Source organism: Mixophyes fleayi, chromosome 11 (assembly GCF_038048845.1).
Source record: "Mixophyes fleayi isolate aMixFle1 chromosome 11, aMixFle1.hap1, whole genome shotgun sequence".
Taxonomy (NCBI): Eukaryota; Metazoa; Chordata; class Amphibia; order Anura; family Limnodynastidae; genus Mixophyes; species Mixophyes fleayi.
In genome coordinates this window covers 29,310,592-29,329,994 of record NC_134412.1, presented here as the reverse complement: position 1 = coordinate 29,329,994, position 19,403 = coordinate 29,310,592, and the positions used below count along the sequence as shown (strand labels likewise).

The following is a 19,403-nucleotide window of genomic DNA, read 5'->3' as shown; positions in this document are numbered from 1 at the left end:
TGTCTCATGCCAATTCACAGGTTAAGCTTTTAAACAAAGGCTATCCACCTTCTAACTGTGTACTCTATGTAATACAGATAAGTACAGACCACAAATGAAACTCTATTAATTGTAAAAATATTACACTTAACCATCAGGTAGATGACCAACACAGTAGATGAATAAGCTCATGCTGGCTCTTTCCATGGATGCTTATGCCAAGCCCCTCCACATGAAATCCAAAAGTATCAATACAGGCACCTTAGTATCTTGTTTAAGTAGTTTATTAAAGCACAGAAAATTTGTTTTATAACTGAATGTTTGAGTGGAAAACATAATATCATGACTATGAACTCCATAGAAATACTTAAAATTGGTGTGAGAAGTGGCATTGTCTAATTTGCCTATCCAACTATTGAAAAGCAGCATGACAAGATCTTGCCAACTCTCCCGGAATCTCGCAAAATGCGGGAGTCTCCCGGACTCCCGGGTGAGTGTGGCAATCTCCCGAACTCTACCCACTTCACTAGGAGGTGCCCCACTTTCAAGTGAAGTGGGCAGAATTAGCTCCCAAACGTTGCGATTCCCGGGTAATCGCTGCGTTTGGCCCTGTTCCCCGCTGTCAAATGATGCGTTTTGTGTCATGCCGACACGGGGGCGGGTCCAAAATGACGCGCATTTTGGAGCCCCGCCCTGTCACGCCCACCTCCCATGACAGGCTCCCGGAAACCAATTATTCAAAGTTGGTAAGTATGGACAAAATACCTACCCAGATATCGCAGAAATGCATCATAGTATTAACTAATACATATAAAATATGAAAAGTACCAAAATGAAGAAAAGCTTCTGTTTGTTAATAAAACACTGGAAAAATGCTTTATCTAGACCACATGGATACATTTTTACATTTATGTAAATCACACAAAAATGTATAAAGACTTCACACAAACAATAATATCTGCACGTAGGATACATCGTAAAACAAGATGAAGTCAGTGAGCATCTAAAGTTGCAATCTATTCAATATGTTAGACTGTAACACATTAAGTTTCATAGCCCAATACACTCTCTGTAAGAGCCTATGTTTTATATCATGCAGGGAGTAGTTATCTTGCATCTCTTCAAGAATCATTTGACCAATAATCCTTCATTAAAGAGAACCTGTTCCCGGTGATGAGATTTGTTGGATTTTGTTTGTGTAGTTTGTGAGTTGTGGACCAGTAAAGACTGCTGAAGGTTTTACATACATTTTTGTATGGCGTTCTTGACAGACACTGAAGCATTTCACTGTCAAATTACCCTTATAATCTGCCATGGTTGATGCAGATATTATCTGTTTTAGTTAAGTACTTTCCATAGCAGATAGGATGTGTTAAGCCATAGCAGTCCTATTGCTGGACTCCTTAATGAAATGTGCCAACCACACGACCTGTCTGTTACCTGAAGCTGAAACCAAACCCCATGCAGTGTCCTCTTGGCACTGGAGAACTCAGTCTATAGGCTCTCAGTAGAGCTGTAGGGTAAACAAAGTACTTTCTCTTTCCTGCCATTGGGGGACACTGCAAGGCAATGGGGTATAGTAGGTGGGACTAGGAGTTTAGGCACTAGCTTTATGCCCCTACATATAGTTTTAGTCAAAATGATAGCAGTTAGTGCAAGCCAAGACCCGTTGCTCCTCTTGACATTGTTCCCCAAAGCCAATACTGTTCTACAGAAGTGTTTTGCATGTGGCAGACAGGAGATACTCTCATGATCAACCAGGGAGTTCAAGAAGCATTACTTGAGCAACACAATGCTGGAAATGAACCTGATCTATTGGCGTTAAATTAGCCGTCATTTATGTAGAAATACCCCTCACCCCCAATGTACACTTTAACTGCTGATGAAGATGTAAATAGCCTCTATAATAAATGATGATCTGAGAGACTGTGGAAAGATATGATAAATGCTGGACTTGCTTCCAGCGAGAAGTAAAGGTTACTTGGATATGTAATTGTTGCTGGATATGCATGAATGTACCACATAAAGATTGCCAATTTTCTGTCCTGGTTACATTTGTAAACTCTTACATATTTTAGATCAGAAGGAGGACGGAGGAAAGGCTTTATGGGTCATCTCACCAAAATAGCAAATTCACTGGTGCACAGTTCGGAAAAAGGACCTAATGCTTCTCTCATTGGGCAGCTAATTAAAGGTGATGACAAGCTTTTACCTGAAGTAATACTGCTCCTTTCTGCATTTAGGCTGATAAACAAAAGTAAATCTGTTTACACTTTAAGTTGTCATAAGTCTGTAACTGAAGAGGTGAACAGTTAAGTTATTTAAGCAACATTTTTTATTTATAAATTTGTTTCTTGGAACATTAATGCACATTTACAAAGGTTCTTGGTCCATATGTAGGTTTTTAAATTTTATTTTGAAGGTAGGAAAACTGAATTGTACAATTTTAAATTGTTCCTGTAGTTCTATCATTTCAATGTACTTTTCATATATCTGCATATTTCTGCCTGTCTGCAATTATTCTTAGTACTGCACAAAAGCCGTTTTTTAGTCCTCCATTTAGCTAAAGCAGCCTTTATATTCTGTGTAGATTATATAGACTTTCTATCTAACATAGGCATTCATGCATAGACTTTTTTTTAATTTTGCAAGTAGTATTACTTATTGCAAATATATTATTATATACTTATTACAAATCCACTGCACATTATGTCTCTCTAGTTGTTGTCGGTGAACACACAGCTTTACATGTGTCTGTATTTGTAGAATACTGAAAAATCAATTGAATAAAATCCTTCGCTATTGTCATAGTTTAGTAGATATGACGACATCCGTAGTGTGAAAACGAATGTTTGGTTGTGGTGTATTGTTATGTGTTGGTGAAGAAAGTTATTAACACAGTGCACGTTATACCCTTTTGTAAAAAGATTAAAAACTTTCCTGAAGCAAGGATGTAAATGTTACGTTAGGCCAACAAAGTGTGGACGTTGGATCTTCTCGGAGACTCGCCCTGCGGATCCAGGCTGTCTTAGACAGCCCCCACTAGCTAGGAACCATAGCAAGTAATTCCTGTCCATAGTATTCTATATAGAACCCTCTACGGGAACAATGCAAAGATTATTTCACCTGCATCCTCTGGAAACTGCAGCGACATAATCACTGGGCTTTCCATAGAGGAAGCAGTTGTTTATTAATTATTATTTATTCTGCATGGAAATAGGTCACAGGGCTAAAATAAATATGTAGTTAAAAGGGAAAATTCTTTAAACTGCAAAACTCTTAATAGACCAAAAAAAGTACGTAAGGGTTTTTGTGTTGGTAAAATTAGATTTTTTTACTTAAATTGGTCACTCATTAAGTATTATTGACCAAGTCACATTAGAGGACAAGTTATTTTATTGAATCTGGAATGAAAAGATCTCTTCTGGCTACTAGTTGGAGAACAATTATTAAAATGTATCATTGGCTGTATTTACAAGCCATGTTTCACATAGAAGCATCAATCACTCCCCTCCCCTCCCCTCCTGGCCCCCCTTGAAATTTGCATTTCAATGTTTGTGGCATTAAGGCTGCTAGCTGTAGAGGAAAACTCCTGACTATTCCACCATGAAACCTTCTGAAACTAAACATTTTCTTTCAGCTACGTCTCTGCATATGGCTCATAATTCCTAACATACTGTTATTTAGTATACCTATAAAGGAAGTCCTAGAATAAACTTAGCCATATTTTTGTGGATTTACACATGCTAGGTAAAATTGACAAGTCAAAAATCAATAGTTGCATATACTTGTTTGCGCTTTGCTTTATATTTGTACTGAGCACATAATAAATGCATATATTCAGTCATGGTTTCTTAACCTTTCCAATGAGTTTAATGCTGACATTGTGTACGTTCATAGAGCTCCCAGAGGAACAGCAGGAGCAGTGGGAACATTTCATTTCTGGATCCCTCTCGGAGACCAACAAGAAGAACACCGTAGACCTTGTAAGTGTTTATATAGAACCAGTGCTTTTTTTGTCGTAGAACTCACCGGAACTGAGTTCCAGCACCTTTTTTCAACGAATTTTCCAAGTTGCTTATGAACATTTGATGTTTGGTCCACGTGGACTTGAGTCGCCCTGTCGAGTGTAGCAGGTCGGTGGTAAAATTATTAAAACGGTGCATGCGTACTTCGTCCTCCCTGCTTATGACGGCACTGCTCGGCTTTTGGCACTGTTCAGCTTATGATTGGTCGTGTGATCGAGCACTGAAAGTTTACTGTGGGCGGCGACCGTTATGTTTCGTTACACAACTGATGTGTGTACTGTGAGTGACTACATGATGTGAGTTCCAGCACCTTTTTTTTCTTGCAAAAAAAGCACTGTATAGAACATAAGCAGGGGTGCTGTAAAGGTGTATTTATGAAGTTCCTGGATAGGATACAGAGAAGTATTAATTGCAGCATTAATGAGAGCATTCAAACACTGTTTGTGGTTTTCCTGTAATGTTAGTGGTTTGGGTGCAGCATTAACCAATCATCTTGATTTTGGCGTCCATAAGTAGCTCATTTACACTTAACATTCTTTAAGCTTTCAAAATAAACATGGAATAAATATTAGATGTTGTCATTAAACCAGCAATATTACACACAATAAATCTGGCTAAACCTTTTGTAAGAAGTAGTTAACTATTTTTAAATAATCATCATATTACAATCCACTTTCAACAGATAATGATAAACCAATTTCAGAAATGGCCCTCTCAGTTTGGTAATATTGGTTTATTGTGTTTTGAATGTTGATTTTAATATTGCAAAGTCTGGATGTTTTTTATTATGATTTTTATTATGTTTTTTATTATGTTTTTATGATATTTATTAGTTTTTTTTATTAGACTTTTTGATTATGAAGAGAATGGTGCTACCATAAATAATGTTGCTCAATTTTGTTTTGACTAGTGATAGTCGGACAGCACACCCTGTTTGTTTGAGTGGGATCTTACTCACAACCTTTTGTCATGTCCTGTAGAATCAGTAGTCGCAGAAGTCATCTCTAATTATATGGGTTTTTTTTTCTTTAAATTATACACCAAAGAAAATCTCCTGTCTTGTAATTTGATACGGTTCTAATGCAACATGATACATGTTTGTGTGATTCTTTTGTCCATTCTGCAGGTAAACACAAGGAATATGCACTCCCCGAGTGATGACGAAGATAATGACCTGAAAGAGTTTAACTTCCCTCAGGAGGCAGTACTCCAGCAGGTGACTTAGCTGTTTTACTATGGGTAAAGGCCAGGTCGTACAGTATAACAGTTTCCTATGTTCTTTATGCTTATACGCCAAGCATCATAGGATATTTATTCCCGCATAGGTTGCCCCTTCTATGCATTAATATTTTTCTGCAAAAATATAATCCACAGTTTATACACCTCCCTCTCCATTTCTTTTATTCATTACAGTTAATGTGTGCTGGTCTGTTTTTTTCCAGGCTTTTGTGGACTACCAGATGCAGCAGATGACGTCTGCATTTATAGACCATTTTGGTTTCAACGATGAGGAGTTTGGAGAGCAAGAAGAGAGTGTGAAGTTAGTATTTTACTTCTTAAACACGCTGTTATTTTATATACAGGGCTTTTGTTTGTCTTAACGTCACATAGGTATGGGCAATATACTCGTCCCTTAGTAATAGAAATGGTGGTATGTTGTTTTTTATTTATTATTATTACCACAGAATTAAATTTGCTTTTCTCCCTATTCCCCACCCCTCCTAAAATTTAATAACTAAAACTTGGCGTCAAAAGTTCACAGGTAGATCACTGAAAATCTACCTCTGCTTCCCACTCTGCCACATTAGAGTTCAGTAGAGGACAGATTACGGCTACATTTTGTCTTCTGCGTAGGTGCCATTTTGTGTAGGAGAGTGAGCGTTTCTCAGGCAAAGTTGGTCTCCAGGAAAATGGCTACCGCAGAAGTAGGTTTATGCATGTGAAAAACCTTAACTGTAGTGTTTGAATAAGTCCAGGGCATCAAAGTCAACATTATCTAACACCAATACCTGGATGTCGTGATCACGTGTAACTGTGACCTGTGTATTGTGATTAGGTGTGAGATTTCAGTGATTGGTGAGACCTATGTATAGCAATACGTATATAATCTATATATATCTATCTCTATATATTACACACACTTCTATTATATGTAAGAAACAAGGCATCGGACTGCCCTGACTTATTTCATTGTCCAGGGCCATTTTCAAAGCAGTCCTTGAAAATCAGTCAATTTGAAAATATTTTTTTATGGAATTTTTTCAATTATTTTAAATGGGAAGACTTGTTTTTTTAAAATCTTATTCATTTTTTCCTTCACCTCCATTTGTGTCTACGTCTGTTTGGTGTGGCACAATTAGAGAAATTTCCTGCGCCAACAACATAGGCTTCACCTTCTGCTCTCAAATGTGAGAGAGCAAATAATATAAATACACGCTTTGAATGTATCTATAGATGCTATTACTGACAGAATATATACAAGGGGGAGGGCGGGTTGTTAAACTCTGATATATGAATTGCCCATTTAAGGCACAACCAGCACCTCCACTCCTACTTGTACATGGCTCCGTGTGATGTTTTGCTGTTGGTTTCCGACATAGTTTAGTGGTTACTTGTTACATCAGTATTTTAATAGAAGTTCTTCACATGTTAACTCAACATCATCATCAACATTTATTTATATAGTACCAGCAGATTCCGCAGCGCTTTACAATTGGGAACAAACGGTAATAAAACAATACTGGGTAATACATACAGACAGAGAGGTAAGAGGGCCCTGCTCGCAAGCTTACAATCTATGGCTTAACTCTTACTACTTGACAAGCAGAGTTGCCATGTCTGATAACCTCATCCACTACTGTCACCCCAGGCTCTGTTTTCACTGTAGCAGATTTTAAAAGATGTGTATTGTTCCCAATATGATTGGCTGACATGTTAGATGTATCCTGTCCAGCATATAGACAAGAACTCCTTTTAATGTCTCTTTATTGTCCTTGCAGAAAATGTTTCTCATACTTGTCTGCTGCCCTGTTGCCTGTAGTTGATTTTGCCAGCTTGTTCCTTCACCTTAGTTTGATGCGTGCGCTATTTCTCTCTCCTTTCTTTCTTTCTAACTTGCAGTGCTCACTTTCGACAGCTGAAGAGGTAAAACATAATTACACAGGGTAGGGCATGAAACAATGACGTATGTGCACCGTTCAGCTTCCATCTTAGAGAATCATGGTTATTAAAACAAGTAGTAGACTTTAAGGCATACGTTATGTTGGTACCCATATGCTTGATGTCTGGCTTCAGGCAGTACATTTCATTCTCATCACAACATAGTGTTTTGCTTTTCTGGTGTACATTTAAAGCTACACCTCCATCTAGGAAAATAATGTCCTGAGGTGCCCCCCCCCTACCCAGCCAGTGTTCAGGGGTTGCTAACTGTAGCCATTTTCTTGGGGCTCTTAAGCTGGGTACACACTACAGAAAATTACTGCAGATGCGATTTCTATAACTATTTTACCAACAACTGAAAGTCCCGATGAGCATGTAGTATTATGTGTACACACCTACACAATTTACCTTCAGATCTGTGATCTTCATCTGTCATAACCATCTGTTGAAAAGATTGTGACTCTGCACACTCTCTAGAGACCTTACTACACTGCAGGTCGTCAGTGCATACACACTGCCACATTTGCCCGACATCGTTCCATTGTTGTCCGTGACATTTAGCAAGTTTAGAAAAGCAAATCAAATGTTACGATTTGCTTTGGTACGATAAAACTTGATCTTGGGAGACTACACACTAATGCAATATCCGATTCAATGGTTGTTTATCCAGGGGCGCACGCAGGAAGAAAAAACCACGCGAAAGAGCTGCTCCGTTTCGGCAGCACTGTACTATACAGCAGCTGCGGCGCTGTTAAAGAAGCGTCCGCGGCGGTGCTGTATAGTACAGTACCGCTATGTGGGGCACTTCGTGAGGGGAAGGGTTTCTGGAGACCCAGAAACCCCCCCTGTGTGCGCCCCTGTTATCGTATGATCTGCACCATAATTGCATGCAGTTACTGTAGTGTGTACTCAGCTTTAGAGTTTTGTAATTCTATATATAATAGAATAGCTCTCCCCAACTTTACATTTCACAGAAAGGTGAAGGGGGGATTGAGCAGATGGACCAATCCCAAGCCACAATATTTTTAGGCCTTTGAGAAATGGAGGAGCAACCGGGAAAACTAGCTCTACCGAGCAATCCTCAGGACTCTGGCTAGGGAGACTGGCACCTTGGCAAAAGACTTTCCTGGGTGGTAGCGGAGCTTTTATATCCATAAACCTATAATAGCTGTAATGGACCTTCCAACAACCTTCCTCTTGCAGTGGGGACTTTTTAGAATCCTTCCAGTAATAAGTACTTGGAAGTCGTTTAGGATTTTTTATTCTTGCTGTTTCCGTGGTTTGATTGCAACAGGAGGAGTATGTGATAACCAATGTGGAGTTCTACAGTTTTGTTTTCTATATGTGTTTGCAGATTTACATCTGTTCATGGTATATGTCTTATGAGTGGTTTAACAGTTACTGCATACATGTTACAATCTTGTGCAACATTTTAAACATGCATGCACCGTCTTCCATGTGCAACCTGTTGTCTCTTACAATTGTTGTTGGAAGTCCAAAACAGCTGCCGAAAGGCCACAGAATTCGCTCGCACTATCTGGATACTTCTGCATGATGGTAACTGTGGCCAGCACTGTTCACTAAAGTGTTTCTCATTACCTGGAGAGGATGGGTGAACACAGGTGGTGGTATCATTGACACTGCATGAAAGAAAAGCAAAAGGCTTGACCATTCATTTCCTGTTTCTGTGGCTGGTTGGCTGATTCTGTACTTCTATTTATTATGTTACAATGTGTGTTTTATTTGTTTCATTTCATCAGTGCTCCCTTTGACAAAACAGCCAACATCACCTTTTCCCTGAATGCCGATGAGGAGAGTGTAAGTTTTTTTGCTTTTTTTGTGTATTTATTTTCTACGTTTTTTTGTTTTGTTTTTTTGCATTTTTTATGTGTTTCCATTTATAATTAAGTAATAAAAATAACAGTTCTGTAATAGGCGGATATTTATTCATTTCTAAAGTGGTTATTTTTTTATCTGCAGCCAAATTCCAATCTCTTCGAGATTTGTTACAAAGAACGCATTCAACAGTTTGATGATGATGAGGATGAATGTTCGGATGGGGAAGATATCTGGCAAGAGAAGGAGATCCGGTTTTCATCAGGCACTATACAAAGTACTGGGACAAGGTAAGGTGAAACATATTGCATTCAACTTAGGATTGCAAAGTGTAGTGCAAGTGAGCTCTATTTTGACTTGACAAAATGAGTTTGGTGTTGTAGGTGTAAAGTTCGTTGTGATATGAAGAGTGTGCCGCCCATAAATAGCTTATGTATTTTGGGGCCCCCGTGAAAGGGAAAGTTGTCTTACCAGCCTGACTTCTGGGTTTATGGTAAATCCAGGATGCAAATGTGTTCATCTTAGCAGTTATTAGGTGGATGCAATGTTTTGGGTTGGAGCAGTATAGTAATCATCGGTAAAGGCTGCTATTGTAAGCTCTCTGGACCCAAATTTAATGCTTTTTAATTGTCAGGTGTGTCGCACTTTTGTGTTTTCCGAGCGCTGTGGCTTTATATTTTTCACACTCTGTGTTGGAGGGAAGCTTTTGTTCCTCATCAATGCAGCTACTGGTTTCGGGATTACTTTTTTGTTTGAATAGTAAGGTTAATGTAACGTAACTGTTATCTCTACAATAAATTTTGTGTGTGTAATATATATAACACATACAGTGGTCAGAGTGGGCTGATATATGGTGGTATGCCATAACGCCACTTCTCCTGCCTTCATTGTAAACATGTAAATACATACATACATACATACATACATACAATAATATAATACCTAGAGACACTATTCTCTGCTACTGTTCAGCGGATATTGCTATTCCTCTCAAATAATCACACCATACAGGAACAGTGCTGAGCTCTCTCTAAAAGATTAATATATAAATGAGTATGTCTATCTAGTAATCTTACTAAACAAAACTGTTGTATTAAATAAATGTAAGTAAGATATAATCAGAGTGTTAGAACACACAGAATTGGCTTATAAAATTAAACAATAACATTTTCTTTTCATTTAGTAATAAAAAAAACATACATAATAAAAAAATATACCTCCAGTTTAAAGATATGAATATAAAAACATGATGTAAAATAAATATAAATTGTCACACAATACTGCCAGAGATGTAGAGCAGGGTGTGTCCGTGCACTTTAGTACATGTCATTATGTCAGAGAGAGGTAATATGTAGATCTGAAGATACCATGGGGAACTCTTTCAAGATGCTATATAATTAGGAACGTCTGGTCCCCAAAGCAGCAATGTAAAAGTCTGAATCCCAGACATCTGTTTACTATTAATTATCAATCTGTACCTTTTATAGAGTGCAAATACAATCTGTCACCAGAAAAATATTCTTCATGTTAATATTAGATACTTGGTTACCGTCTGGTGTCCACCGATCAAGCAGCACCTTCATGTAGTGATCTCCCGGTTTAATTACTGTAGTGTTCAAGGCTGATTGTCTCAGATCTGCCCCAGTTCCTCACACGCCTCCCTGTTTCTGCCTTCTGATAAGAGACCAACAGGGTATTAATTTGTTAGCCCACAAATTTACCGTGTGTAGGCAACACTTATAAGACGACTTATAAAATCTAGTTAGTTTTAATTCATAATCATTATCTCAATATATGTGCAAAGAAAGTCAATTCCTTATGTAAGTTTAATTACAGGTATTACAATTCTACTAAAGTGTTATAGTGAGTTGTTAGCACAATATATCTATTTACACATAAAGCGTTATAATCACAAACACTTTTAACATGCTCAATCATAAGCAAAGAATATTAAATTACACTGACATGGGTGTGTATGATAAGGTATCCTTGAAATGGTGATTCTGACGTTGCATATAAACTGTGAAATGTTACCCTTAGTAATCAGTTTGGCATTGTTCTGTATACCTTGGGTAGCAATTAGTCACACAGTACTTTGTGCTGTTCCAACCTCAGCACTATATCAGATTACATACATGAGGATACTATTCAGTAGGGAATTTTTTATTCCAAGTTATGTTTTCAAAATATATATATGGTTAAATATTAAAAATAAATAAATAAACCAAAATAATAATAATAATAATAAAAAGCAATTGCTAATGTATCCAACCATCTAGCAAAAAAAAAATCCTATAATCCAATACTGTAATAGGAATAACATCAAAGCAAAGTGTTATAAATAACCTTTTGAAGTATGAGCCATATTTAATCCTTATATTTTATTAGTGTTTATTATTTCCAATACATATTTGTGTTCATCTTAAACACCATTATTCAAGGTATAGCATTTCACAGTAAATGTATATATTTTTATAATGGTTTTCTCATCAGTATAAAAGCTTAGAAATGTTATTTATATTTTGTTACAGTAATCTACCACCGCAAAGTCAATTAAAAGCTAATCTTCTGTATGCCATTCCTATACTTCACAAAGCCTAAATACTTCCAAATAATAAACCCTAAAAGAGAAAGGGAAAATAAACCCATTGAATATATTAAAGTAAATTAGATAAAATAAGGGATACCCCCGGTCAACTCAGTTATTCCTTAAATTCCAAAGTCTCATTGACTCCCTCTGGATGCAAATTCCTCAACCTCCGCATCAAGAGGGCATCACCAAGGCAAAGCCTCCTAGATCAATCTCTAACTCTTATGGTGTTTTTTATAGAGTCTATTCCTATGACTTAGAGGGCTAGATTTACTAAACTGCGGGTTTGCAAAAGTGGGGATGTTGCCTATAGCAACCAATCAGGTTCTAGCTTTTATTTATTTATTACCTTTTACAAAATGACAGCTAGAATCTGATTGGTTGCTATAGGCAACATCCCCACTTTTTCAAACCCGCAGCTTAGTAAATCTAGCCCAGAGTCTCTTTTGGTTCCCTCAACAGACTTGTGAAAAATGTCTTTCAACGCTATGAGTTTTTCTAAAGACCTAGTACTCCTTCCAAAGTACTGTTAATTATAAGGATGTTGGAGGACATATGTAATATAAGTGAGTTGATAAATTCACATATGGGAAACTTGGATTTGGTTACCTTTGATGTAACCTCAGTCACCCAATTAGAAACATTGTATAAATGAAATCCTTACGATTGCCACTGTACGGATTTGTAATTGTCTTGTACATTTTATTATTTAAATTGGTGCTTGTTACATAGATGCTCACGTCTACAAATGATAGAAAAACTAAGACGTGGAAACATTGTTTTTTCTCTATGGCGTCAAAATGGCATTAGCACTTACCACTGATCGCCTCAAAATGCTCTTTAAGTAACCACAATACAGTTTTGTTTTTTTTATTGACATTACAAAGTGAAAATAGACAATTACATAAGTATGCACCTCCATTGTTTTAATACTTGGTAGAAGCATCTTTATCTGAAATTAGAGTGTGTGAGTTTATTTGGCGAAGTCTCTACCATCTTTTCACCCACTCCAGTGTGACACTTGCTGTTTGCTTTGGGTCATTGTCGTATTTAAATTTAAACGTTCCAAGTCCGAGTATCTTGCAGATTTCCTCGAAGATTTTCCTATATCTTGCCCCTTTCATTCAGCACCCTATTTTTGATGAGCTTTCCAGTGGTTGAAGCAGAGAAACTTCCCCATATCCTTCTGCTTCCGTCACCATACCTCACGGTAGGCTTTGTGTTCTTGAGATGACGTGCAGTATTAGGCTTGCGCCAATCACAGTGCTTAGGTTTGAGGCCCAAAAGTGCAGGCTTTTTCTCATCCCATTCACTTGGTATGTGGCTCGAATACATGCCTTTTGGCAAACAGTAGGTAAGATTTTTTTATGTTTGATTTCTCAGCCTATTGTTTTATCGTAGGCAGTTTCTCTGCCAAGAGAGACTGTAACTGCCAGAATTGCCATAGGTCTCTTTGTGGTTTCCCTAATAAGTGCACTTAGTGCATAGATGTTGAGCTTTGAAGAATGGCCTGTTGTAGACCATTGCATTTTTTTCACCATATTATCTTTATTTCTTTATAATGGACTTGATTATGCACTGGGATTATTAAGTCTTCATATATCCATCCCCTGATTTCATATTTTTCATTAATGTTTTCTCAGATTTGCTCTGTTTTTTTAATCTTCATGATGAAGCTGTTATTTGGAAACGTAGTATGTACAACAAAATGAAATGAGCATATATATTGGATTTTCTGTACAGAAGGATTTTAACCAACTTTTATTTGGAGAGAAATAGATGTTTAAATACTGCTTTCTTTATGGTAAACTCAGCATTGGTCTTTAGAATGCACTGCACTTTATTTCAGTCGAGAGTGTGTTCTTGTTTCCTGTTCTTACTTTATTAATGACAGAGCTATGTAAAATATATTTTTATGTTTAGGAGCTGTGGAAGCACTGATAGTGAAGACAGTCGAGATTCTGATGAAGAGGAGGAAGATTCTGGTGGTGGTGATGGTACCAATCCTTCAAACACTGATTCTGTGCCAGAAACATTAGAAGGTAGCTATCGTTAGTGGCTGATTGGTTTGTTTTCCCTTTCGATTAGAACAAGCAATTGCCTATTAAAGCAGCAATCCCACATATAATTTTTTTTTTGCTTTAAGTAGTAAGTAAAGTACCTTATTACAGATGCATCTGATATTAATTTCTCTTAGCTGTGCTTCTACAAATCATGATTCAAAGTCTCCCTGCACATTAGATATGTATGGCCACTACAGGCTCTCCTTATGTTATGTGATAGTAGAGGGGGGGAGAAGGAGGGGGAGGATATCACAGTGCAGACAGAGCGCAGAGGGGCGTTCCAGAGCCTCACTACATTGTGTCATGTGACTGTGGTTGCCATGGTAGTCACATAACACTGCACAGACTTATAAATTCTTAACAGCATGAAGAAAATTATAAAGGGAAAAAGGTAAATACCAATGTTCTTATTGCATGTGATTTATATTTAAACACACAGCTCATTTAATTTCATGGGATTGCTGCTTTATTGTAAGTTTTTAACGTAAAGTTTCTTTCTGGTATAAATCCTGTATACGAGGAAGCTGTGGCTAGATGAACTGGAGCAGACACGGCTGTGCACACATTCATATGCTTGCTGGTGTTCTATGCAGGGTCCAGCTGGACAGCAACCTTTGATTCCACACCTACAGATGCCTCCTCGTCCTCATCAGTTACCTCAGCAGATACTGGGTCTTCAGTATGGGATGGGACTGTGACTGCTAACAATTGTGAAGAAGGCTGGGCTGTATTTACAGATGTCCCTAAACAAATGAGGTTGGCACATTTTTTTTATTTTTTTTTTATCTGTTGAATTGTTGCAGTTCTGATAATTGGGGCTTATTGACTCTTACTTTCTATAATTGTTCCTTAAAATATATGGGCATGAGTCAAAGGAAGCCAACAATCTGATTGCCATGGCGACCAATCTACAGGGGTACTCTGGGCGTCCTAAATGCGCTTATAGCTGTCCTGACCTGGCCGCAAGGATTTCATGCGCAGGCCCGGTCTCTCACTGTGAGGTTGGAGGCACTGGTGAGACAGACATTCTGGTGGCACATGTATCGGCTGCACTATGGTTCACTGCCAGACTGTCGCTCGCATTACGTACTGAAGAGTTCTTCGTCTCATTAGGGAGTCGTGATCATAGTAATTAATCTTGTGAGACTAAGCTCAGCACCAGACACCGCTAGAGGTAACTGACCTGCTCTGTCTAAAGACTGTCATCCTCGTTGCCCTGACGTCCTTGGGAACCACTCCACAGGCAGCACAGATGTGTCATTTTTTTCCGCAAGCAATTTTTTTTTTTCTTAGAAATTGCTGGCTCCTAATTCTGGTCCTGGCTACTAACTCTTATGTTTGTCAGGCCCTGGCATAGTATCATGACTTTTCTGCACCAGGAACTTCTAATAAACTACATATTTGCATTTATTAACATAACTGGTTGCCACCATACTGCTCATCTGACAGCCATTGTGAAACATGAGCCATGTTTACCAATGTAACACTGTCTACTGTGATTAAATCACAAAAGCATGTTAAATCCTCTGTAAGTTTCACGGTAACTTTAGAACCATGAATCTCAGTATAGACCTATTCTTATAGTATACATTTTGCAGCATGATTGAATAATATGTTTGTGAATGGGAAATGTATAATATTTAACTATTCGTATTGGAACAAATGGTCTAGGTGGAAAACTTTTGCCTTTTGTGGCAACTGATTAAATGATTTGCAGCAAAGTAGACATTGAAAATGGAGAGTGGGTAAATAAAATGTTCTCTACTGCCACTAGGCCTGATGTAAGAACCACCAATATGTCATGGGATTTATAGGAAGAATGGTGACTTAGGTGTTCTTTTATTATGTATATGGAAATATGTCTTGTAATTGGTGGATGTATAGTATGATTTCTTTTTATTTATCACAAGTTCTCAGACAGTAGCCCATGGGGAAGCCCCTGCAGAGTCGGAGGAACCTCCATCTCAGGAAGTTAATAATGGCAGTGAAGTTGATAAACCTGGAGGTGAGTTTTTATTCCTGTGGTTCATTTAGTTTTGATTCCTAGGTTGCTTTTAATGATTTTAAATTAAATATGTGTATGTGAATGGCACATGCTTGCTGGAATCTGTCTGATCTTGAAAGGGTCTTTAAGTTAAACAGAGTTAAAAACTGTATTACTTTATAGTTGCGTAAAAGATAAACTTATCTAATGGTATGCATCAAATCTATAATTTGGTTTAGAATTTGATGTAATCCAAATGGTCTTTAGCGAGACTGATAAACTCTTTTTTTAAAGCAATTTGTGCAGTATACTTTTATTTCAGGGGCTAAAATTGTGTAGAATATTTTTTTGGGCCCCTCCTGGTTATTATGCAGAGTTCAGTTTTCATTAATTCTTGGCTAAATATTTTATCTAAAATTCTGCCTAAGTCAGAAGTATAGATTCTGTGTATCACTAGTTTTCAAACATGATGATTGCTACCACTTCTGCATATTTGATTTAACTGTTTTTTTTTTTGTTTTTTTTTAATCCCTCCCTACTAGAAACCGCGAGAACCTCAGCCACGCCGGGTAGTGCCCAGGAAAGTGTAGCACCCACGCCGGGTAGTGCCCAGGAAAGTGTAGCAGCCACACCGGGTAGTGCCCAGGAAAGTGTAGCAGCCACACCGGGTAGTGCCCAGGAAAGTGTAACAGCCTCACCGGGTAGTGCCCAGGAAAGTATAGCAACCACACCGGGTAGTGCCCAGGAAAGTATAGCAGCCACACAGTGTTCTTCTACCGAAACGGGTATATTAGATGCCTCTTCCAGTGTTGGATCTGGTGACGGTACCACGTGCAGTGTGACTTTGAATGGTGAACCTGAAGAACCCATGACACAGGGTGAAACTGTGATACAAGATGACAGGTACAGTTATGTGATTTAATAAAGTTAATTTATATACTGGCCCACACGCACATTATTGGCCATTGCCCCCCTTCCCCCGTGCAGTTACTTTCACTCCCCACGCCCCACCTTCCCGTCCAGTCACTTTCACTCCCCCCTCTCCAGTCACTTTCAGAGTTGTTACCCTTAGCAGCCAATCAGATTCTAGCTATCGTTTTCTAGAATATACCAGATAAATGATGGCTGCAGTCTGGTTGCTATGGGCAACATATTCACCTTTTTTAGAAGGTTTGATAAATAAATCTACCCCTTAGACTCCATTTAAAACATTCCCATGTCAAGGATTTTGGTGTGTATTAGGGCCCGATTCCTTAAGGAAAGTAAAGCAAATAAAAATGAGTAACTTTGTACGTGGGCATTGGAGGGGGGGAGCTAAATCTAAAATGGGATGGCAGATGTATAGTTGGGGTAGAGCATGTCCTAGATCAACTTCAAATTTGAATGTACAAATACAGTATCAAGTATTTGTCTGCTACATGAAAGAGCAGTCAGTATTAAATTCATGTGCAAAATAAAAAAAATTGCACCCCTTGCATTGTAACATGGTTTTGTCCAGGAAAAATCTTATTTTTTTGCCTTACTTTCCTTAACACGCACGACCCACCGCCTTTTTTTTAACAATTGAAAATGAAATAAGTTTCGGTGCTCACCATATATATTTGTCTAATGCTTATTATTTTGTTTTCTGATCCCCCTCAAAGTACAACACTGCATGTTATATATGTAAAACTAATAACTGATTTTAATAAGTATATTTGTATTTAGAATATAAGCAAACTTATGCATGTTGTGTTTACTTTTAGAGAATCCAGCTCTTTGCACAGCAATGAACAGAGTAAGGTCCAGCTGCCCGCTCTCCCAGACAGACAACCCACAGAATGTTCTCCTTCAGAAAACACAAAGTATGTTTGATCCTTATTTTCTGTTACTGAACTGCAGAATTGACATATGCAGGATGGTTGCTGGTATCTTGTTTGGATACATAAGACACTTTAGTTTGTATTTTGCAGTATTATTATTATCATTTATTTATATAGCGCCATTAATTCTGCAGCGCTGTACAGATAACCCACTCACATCAGTCCCTGCCTCATTGGGGCTTAGTCTATATTCCCACACACACACACAGACTAGGGTCAATTTGTTAGCAGCCAATTAACCTATCAGTATGTTTTTGGAGTGTGGGAGGAAACGGGAGCACCCGGAGTAAACCCACGCAAACACAGGGAGAACATACAAACTCCACACAGATAAGGCCATGGTCGGGAATTGAACTCATGACCCCAGTGCTGAAAGGCAGAAGTGCTAACCATTTAGCCACCGTGCTGCCCCTGTAGTAGTCAATCATCTTAGTGATTTGGTTTGCAATCCATTATGGTTTGTTTTACCTTTTTTATTTATTTATTATTCTAGGTAAACATTGTCCTCTTCCTCTGGCTACAGAAACAGATGACTGTACCTCCAAAGATCTGCATTGAGTATCCGTATGGATTGCAAAACCCAAGACCAAGCCGCTGCCTCCTTACAAAGAGCGCGGGACAGTTCTGCAGCAAAAATCCAGAATCCATTGCATACGAGAAGAGTTTTGATTGTGAGAGAGAGAGACAAATGATACAATTTTTTTTTTTGCACTGAAATTAATAGCTGTCAAAAAATTTATATAATCTCCCACACACATACTTTTATATATATATTTATATATGAAAGTAGCAACGGTAAATAATAAAAAAAAAAATGATGATGAAATTTAAATTATAAATACATTTTATTTTACTCTTTTTGGAGGTTGGAAGATGCCATGTGGCTTAAGCACAAGAAGTCAAAACCAAATGATTTGTTATATATTCTCCCTTTGGTCCATCACTCAAAAACAAAGAATAATTCTATGCAGACGTGCACACTGCAATAATTGGTCGGATGAAAGCATTTCTCCATTATATTATTGCTTTGTGGCACAGTTGTATATTTTCCTTTATTGCAATAGAGTTATCAAATGCCTTTGATACAATGTCAACTTTTTCAGTGTCCCCCTCTGTTTATAATATAATTCCTAGGCATCGCATACTCTGATGTTTGTTTGCTTTTATAGCTGTCCGTAATGTGGTTACCAAAAAAAAAACCTCAATGAAATAATCTCCCATCCTAAATTGTTAGATTCTCAGTAATATTAGCAGTGCCTTATTGTTCTCCCATAAACATGTGACCCATTAAAATGTATTAGTAATGACATTACCCAGTCTATGTGTATATTGTGCATTATCAACAGAAGATCGCTCAGAACAATAATTTACTTCTTTGCAGCCAGCTCTGGTGCGCAGACATTAGCACAGATCCCGTTCTCTGCTCTCCAGTTCTTGTACATTGAAAAATGCATGAGGAATTGGCAGTTTTTGTGCTAACTAAAGGATAAACCGAACCGTAAACTCATTTTTTTTCCCATACACTGGGGAACTATAAATGGCTGGCAAAAGTTTCTGAACTGTGCAGATGGTTCACGATTCAGGAAACCGCACCGTATGAATGATTGATTTTATTTTTGATAATGTGCTTTTAGAACATGGAATCTACAGATCATTATAGTACAAAAGCAAGAAAGGGGCCATCTATTGCATCGGCAAGATGGTAGCTGACAAATTTATATTTAAATGACTTATTTTATACACTGTCCTATGATTTCCTTTAGACTAGGGGTCTCCTAAAAGCATTTGGATTCCATTGGCTCAATTGTGAGAATAAAGTATATAGTTTGCCTATCAAACCATACAAGTCCATCTCTGATGACATTTGGTATAATGATACTGGTAACAGCCTTGCTTTATCCT

At 37.8% G+C, this 19,403-nt stretch overlaps 1 protein-coding gene across 3 annotated transcripts in view; it reads left to right on the top strand.

Annotated features, from left to right (window-relative positions):
• Positions 1-18,813, top strand: part of PPP6R1 (protein phosphatase 6 regulatory subunit 1) — a 61,337-nt gene extending 42,524 nt beyond the window's left edge. For 2 of the 3 annotated variants that reach the window (XM_075190078.1, XM_075190079.1), the window contains exons 12-24: positions 2,058-2,173; positions 3,880-3,965; positions 5,134-5,223; positions 5,450-5,547; positions 7,128-7,151; positions 8,927-8,984; positions 9,147-9,292; positions 13,516-13,634; positions 14,249-14,411; positions 15,566-15,660; positions 16,182-16,542; positions 17,385-17,483; positions 17,995-18,813. In XM_075190078.1, coding sequence (XP_075046179.1) covers positions 2,058-2,173; positions 3,880-3,965; positions 5,134-5,223; positions 5,450-5,547; positions 7,128-7,151; positions 8,927-8,984; positions 9,147-9,292; positions 13,516-13,634; positions 14,249-14,411; positions 15,566-15,660; positions 16,182-16,542; positions 17,385-17,483; positions 17,995-17,998 — 1,459 coding nt within the window. In that variant the 3' untranslated portion in view covers positions 17,999-18,813. The remainder of the gene's footprint in view (positions 1-2,057; positions 2,174-3,879; positions 3,966-5,133; positions 5,224-5,449; positions 5,548-7,127; positions 7,152-8,926; positions 8,985-9,146; positions 9,293-13,515; positions 13,635-14,248; positions 14,412-15,565; positions 15,661-16,181; positions 16,543-17,384; positions 17,484-17,994) is intronic. The other variant, XM_075190080.1, reaches the window with a different exon arrangement.
• The last annotated feature ends 590 nt before the right edge of the window (positions 18,814-19,403 follow it).